Source organism: Lytechinus pictus, chromosome 8 (genome assembly GCF_037042905.1).
Source record: "Lytechinus pictus isolate F3 Inbred chromosome 8, Lp3.0, whole genome shotgun sequence".
Lineage (NCBI taxonomy): Eukaryota > Metazoa > Echinodermata > Echinoidea > Temnopleuroida > Toxopneustidae > Lytechinus > Lytechinus pictus.
In genome coordinates this window covers 2,499,272-2,505,560 of record NC_087252.1, presented here as the reverse complement: position 1 = coordinate 2,505,560, position 6,289 = coordinate 2,499,272, and the positions used below count along the sequence as shown (strand labels likewise).

Below are 6,289 nucleotides of genomic sequence, written 5' to 3'. Positions count from 1 at the left end.
GGTATTATAATCCTTAGATAACAAAACATTCACCAATAGACATGTTTTATCATGGACGGATCCCAATGCCCAAAGTTGTATGCAATCGTTGAGTAAAGACGTTTGTTTGATAGGTTAGATTTTTTTGGTGTGGAAAATTATGTTTTAGCATTTATTCATAGGCCCAACAACTTCTTGGCTCGACAGTTTGTTCGTTACCCCCCTTTCTGCTTGGAAAAAGTGCTAAACAATGGATTCAGTTTCAGTGCCCACCCCCGCCCATTTATGAAATCTTGCTTTGACCCGCCACTGCATTTCATGAGATGTTCCCTGGACGAGTAATAAAAAACAGACAGTTATTTTTCAAAATTTATAATTTGTTTTCCATTTCTCGTCCTGTGGTTTTCATAAGAGTTAATGCAACCTTGCGCTCTGTTACACACCGAAAGTCAATTGAAAAACAAAGCCCCTAGTTTCAATCAACACCTTGAATCACCCTCACTCTGTTTCTCATCTATTTTCTGGGGTTTATTAATTTCATTTCACTTTCATTACTTTCTTTCTGATATTTTTCTCTCACTCCCTTTTTCCATTCTTTCTCAAATTTTCTTATTATTTGTTAAATTCTCCCATGTCCTTCTATTTCCATTTCTTCCTCGTAAATCGCTTTCTCTAATTTTACATGATTTCCTTTCTTTCACACTCTTCCTTCTTCCACGTATTCACTTTTCTCCTATCATCTCCATCTATCTATCTATCTATCTACCTATCTACCTGTCTGTCTGTCTGTCTATCTATCTATCTACCTATCTATTTATCTGTCTATCATTATCTATCCATCCATCTATCTATCCATCTATCTACCTACCTATTTATCTATTTTCTATCTCCCTCTATCTCTCTGCCTCCTCTTCTCTCTATCCCCTCATAGATCCGTATTACTAAGAGCTCAACTATCCACACTCTATTCAATCCTAACGCTTATACGCTTGTTAAAAAAATGAATAAGAAACGAATTCCCACAGTTGAAAGACAATTAAAAAACGATGTAAGAAATTATGATTCATCGCTTTTTATTTTTAATTTAGCGTTGATCAACAAACATAAATATGTATATTTTTTTTTCAGTGTTAAATGAAAATAATAATAATAATAATATCAACATGCTTTGCAAAATGCAAACTACTATTTTTTTATTCAGCGTTATATGAAGACAATATCAACAAACAGTTTGCTTGATATTAAAAGATTGTTACGCTTGTTATTTTCTCATTTGTGTGACAGAAGCCAAATGACATATAATCTATAGGCTTAATTGTAATGAAGGTTATAGCTTAGAAAGTCAAAAAGGGCCTAAGCTTTCGATCCTAGCAGAATCTTCGTCGGAGGCAAAGATTCTCCTAGGATCGAAAGCTTAGGCCCCCTTTGACTTTCTAATTTACTCCATTGGCTCTCTTTTATTAGATAAGCAGTTTTCAGCAGCTTCTTTTTGCCAAGGTTATAGCTTGTCAAGAAATAAATACGATTTAAATTTCACATACACAATTATTCTACTAACATTCACGCACGTACACAAACAGACATACCAATGAGCTAAAACAATAATAAATATGTATATTTTAATATTCACATATTTATTATTAATTCAATATTACTCCCCAAATATATCAGAAAGTCATACATGCATTCAACAGGATATTACTTCAGCTGCTTAAAGTGTAAAAAAAAAAAGGGGGGGGGCAAAGCACAAGGGCGGGCAGTTTACAATAGAACGTCTTTTACTTCGGCGATTGTCTTTTTCAATTGTGAATAATTGTGTTCATGAAATTCTGCTTCTATATGATATCTGCAATATATATATTTTAGAAATAAATTCCAGGTGATTGACGAAAGCTCAAAAAGTTCATAAATATAAACAAAAACTTTGGTAACCTTTCTCGATCAGGTTTGTCTAACAATTCGCACGAGGGAGTTTGAGCAGGCGTACAGCTCACAATATTACAGCGGCAATAAATTTGGCCAATTTAGGTCCAATTAGTCTATGAGCTCTGTTTAACAATGCTACGCATGCAAAGTTCCTACATGCACTTAGCTCCAATAGAAGCAGTGTGTTGCTCGGATAATGAAAAATAGTTTCCGAGCCTTGAAAAGCTGAAATCATATCCCTTCCGGCATTTGGTCACATATTCCTTTGTTCTTTATGAGATTAAACTTTTCAGTGTGTTTCTTCATTTTTCTTCAATTACCCCCCCCCCCATTTAGTATATAACTTCACTCTCCTGGGCAAATATCTCCTCGACGTATACACCTGGTAGTACTTGGTGGAGTGGTAGGTGTGGTAGGAGTCGTAGGTGTTGTAGGGGTGGTTGGGGTTGTTTGTGTCGTAGGAGTCGTAGGTGTCGTCGTAGTAGTAGGTGATGTAGTAGTAGTTGGCGTCGTTGTTGTTGTAGGAGTCGTAGGGTTAGTTGGTGTCGTAGGAGTCGTAGGTGTCGTCGATGTTGTGGTTGTTGTAGGGGTAGTTGATGTCGTAGGAGTCGTAGGTGTCGTAGGGGTAGTTGGTGTCGTAGGAGTGGTAGGTGTCGTCGTAGTAGTAGGTTTTGTAGGAGTAGTTGGCGTCGTTGTTATTGTTGTTGTAGGAGTCGTGGGGGTAGTTAGTGTTGTTGGTGTCGAAGGCGTTGTAGGAGTGATTGGTGTCGTGGGTGTCCTGGGAGTCGTTTGGATGGTAGGAGTTGTAGGAGTGGTGGGGATTGTAGGCTTTGTAGGTGTTGTAATTATCGTTGGGGTGTTGGTTGTAGTGGAAGTGGTAGGTGTGGTTGGAGATCTGGATGTGATAGGAGTTGTAGTTGCTGTCGGCGTCGTAGGAGTGGCTGGCGTGATTGGATTGTTTGAAGTGGTAAGCTCCGTAGTTTCTACTCGAACTGTAGGCGTCATAGAGGTTGTCACAGTCGTTCCTGGTGGTGTCGTTGGTGGTGGCGGTGTAGTCGTTGTAGCTGCCGTGCGAGCTGTTGTGAATCTTGGTGGCATGGTTCTGGGAAGTGTTGTCACTGTTATGGTAGGAAGGGTTGCTGAGGGATACTTCTTTCTGAAACGCTCGTCGGATGAATCATTGCTCTCACTTCTGCTACCACTCCTGATACGACTGTTGCTACCACTTCTGCTACCACTGTTGCTTCCACCGCTGCTGCTTCCACTCTTGCTTCCTGATCTTTTCTGATATCTCCTTCCACCGATGAGGCCCAAGTCAGAGAAGAGAGGTCCGATCCTGCGTTTAGCTGGATGAGCTATGAAAAATAAACAAATGAAATACAGAAATTAAAAAAGAAAAGTCCCACCCTGATGTTGAGTTGATTCCGATAAAGCAAAGCAAAGCAAAACAAAACAAAACAAAACACATGCAACGCAAACATCCCTTACAAATAAGAAATTCAACAAAGGTTATTAGTACTGTATACTTATCAAGATATGTTTTTTGTCTATTTCTGTCTTGTTATACTTCCTCTCCCGATTTCATCATTGTTAAAGTCTGCTCAAAATGGAAATTATGATTAGTCAACAACAAAAAGACAAGGCAAGGCAAGAACTGAAGAAAATAAAATTAATTGGAAGAAATAAGCTTAAAAGCTTATATTATTCTAGGTACTTATTAGCATTCATGAATTCCTTTAACACACATGATAACATACGGCTCGGAATAATTGTTTTAAAGCATGGCTCAAGATGATTGATGAATAGACAATAATTTCATTTGCAAGGGATGTTAATCAATTTTGCCCGCGTGAGCCAGCACGTTAGAAAATGTTCAAGATTTTGGCCAACGTTTATTTTTAGTTCTAGCGGCCCCGTACCGTTTCGCCCCTCAGATCAGCTTCCCCAAATCTAATTTTGTGGTTTTGGCTTACAAACAAATACTCAGGCGAGGAGACTTTTCATGAAACATATAGTTGGTGACTTTAATTTACTCTTTTTTTATAAGCTTCTGAAATCCTGGCATCTGATTGGTTTAGGGTAAAAATATCAGTGAAAATCACTTTTGAATATGCTGCATGAAACACTCCACAGCCAGTGGCGTACCTAGGATTTTTCACAGGGGGGGCAAAATTGGCCGCCCAAAAATTTGACAAGCAAAAAAAAAAAAAAAAAAAAAAAAAAAAAAAAAAGGGGTCATCAATACAAAATAAAGATTTTCGTACCAGAAAAAATTTGACAAGCAAAAAAAAAAAAAAAAAAAAAAAAAAAAAAAAAAAAAAAAGGGGTCATCAATACAAAATAAAGATTTTCGTCAAGCAAAAAAAAAAAAAAAAAAAAAAAAAAAAAAAAAAAAAAAAAAAAAAGGTCTTCAACCGTAGGTACGCTAGTGTCCACAGCCCAACGATTTTATCTTTTGAACGATTGTGGGACGAGAAATTATAAAACCATTAACAGTTTTGCTTTGTTTTTTTAGTTCATTATTGCAAACCATTACATATAAGATGAAAAAAATTAATAAAGATCAGTTTTAAGTCTGATAGCAAAAATAACTTTATCTAACATCAAGCTCTCTATAGTGAATGAGAAAACAAAATTTACTTCAGCGTAAAAGCTTTGTTTTTTAAAGAAAAGTCGTCAGTCTGTTTTTTTTTTTCCTTTAATTTTCATTATGACCAGGTATTTCATAATACTCTGTATGATCTTATTTCGCAAAATAAATTAAAGTCAATATAGTTTAATCACAAGTTCAGCATTTGCATAACTTATACAAAATTGTATAATTAAAAGAATCACAAAATGTGGGAATATAAGAAAAAAAAAGAACGTTCGTCTTGTTTATATCCGATTTCGATGTAATTTACACCATTGTGCCAGTTTTATTTTCCATTATTTAAAGTCAAGCAAATTTTATGGCAACTAAAACATTCGAGAACTTTAAAAAAAATTCTAGGATTTAGACTAAAGTAAGAGCGGCTAAACGGAAGCTAATTAGCATAGGATTATGGGGAGGCTCATGGAGATGAACATTGACTCCTCATTCGCGAAGGTCACATCGTGAGGCACTGATCTTGTTTTTTTTTCTGGATTTTTTTAGATTGCATTCAATGTTGGCCAAATTGAATAAATTCATTAGAGCCGATATTTGTTAGTTTGAGTGTAAACATGGTCAAGGCTATAACGATGCAAATTTGTACTGTATATACTTGACACGTTTCACAATGATTTCGCAATTAATCAAAGATTAATTAGTAATATTGATGAGAGGTTTATATATCTAAAATATTTTATAACAAAAAAGTAAGAGTAAGAAATCCCCAATTTAAGAATATACCATTAGTTTTCAGTGAAACACATGTTTCGTAAAGAACTTTGGTAAAAATTTTCCTGCCTTTATTACTTATCTTTATGTTTAAACTGAAGAAAAAACAAACAAACTAATAACTGTCATATATGAGTGAAATTGCACAATGGCAAAAACGTTAAACAATTAAATAACTATAAAATGAAAATGAAAAAATAGTTTTCGAATTAAAGGAAAGAGGTCGAAAAAGAAGGAGAAGAAGAAGAAGAAGAAGGAGATGAAGAAAAAGAAGAAAAAGAAGAAGAAGAAGAAGAAGGAGGAGAAGAAGAAGAAGAAGGAGAAGAAGAAGAAGAAGAAGGAGGAGAAGAAAAAGAAGAAGAAGAAGGAGGAGGAGAAGAAGAAGAAGAAGAAGAAGGAGAAGAAGAAGAAGAAGAAAAGAATGATGACTAAGAGGAGGGAGGAATAAAGGAAAATAAAGTGAATAGGAAACGGAGGAAAAGGGAAATGAAAAAAAAAATGGGAAGAGGAAACTTACCATCTGCTGATTCATTATGTAACAGAGATGATAAATGCAGTAAGATGAAGATCATATATCCAAGGTTCATCTATGGAAAATAGGAAACTCTGACAAAATAGAGATCATAATCAATAAGTCATGGGGGAATTTTTTTCAAAGGCATAACATTTACTTTTCAAAAAAATTAAATGTTCTATATCAGTATCTCCTTCTTAATATTAAATTATCTTTACATCTAAATATCGCTTTCTAAAGAAGCTTTTCCAAAAAAGGACTAGGGTACAAAAATGCAAGTAGGTTATCTGGAAATAGATCACTATGAAATAATGTTTCCTTTATTTATTATTTCACTTATTTGCATAAAGTCACGACCAAATTGTTTTCAATAATCTGAATTGTACTTTTCTTCACACTTGTTATTTGTAATGCATTAATGTATTGTGGTGACCCCTTTTATAACCATCGCTTCTCCGGGGTCTCCGAACCATTTATTTGTTGTTGTTGTTGTTTTTATGATACTTTGT

The 6,289-nt window shown here is 35.1% G+C and overlaps 1 protein-coding gene across 1 annotated transcript; it reads right to left on the bottom strand.

Moving 5' to 3' along the window:
- Nucleotides 1-2,250: 2,250 nt before the first annotated feature.
- Nucleotides 2,251-5,869, bottom strand: LOC129267350 (integumentary mucin A.1-like). Its single transcript, XM_054905065.2, has 2 exons — nucleotides 5,784-5,869; nucleotides 2,251-3,260 (listed from the first exon to the last, which is right to left on the bottom strand). The coding sequence occupies exons 1-2, from the start codon at nucleotides 5,851-5,853 to the stop codon at nucleotides 2,251-2,253; spliced, it is 1,080 nt and encodes a 359-aa protein (XP_054761040.2). The 5' UTR covers nucleotides 5,854-5,869.
- Between the last annotated feature and the right edge of the window lie 420 nt (nucleotides 5,870-6,289).

Coding starts and splice junctions, on each gene's coding strand:
- LOC129267350 (XM_054905065.2), bottom strand. CDS start 5,853: ATGAACCTTGGATATATGATCTTCATCTTACTGCATTTATCATCTCTG. Junction 3,261..5,783: donor ACATAATGAATCAGCAGATG/GTAAGTTTCCTC, acceptor TATTTTTCATAG/CTCATCCAGCTAAACGCAGG.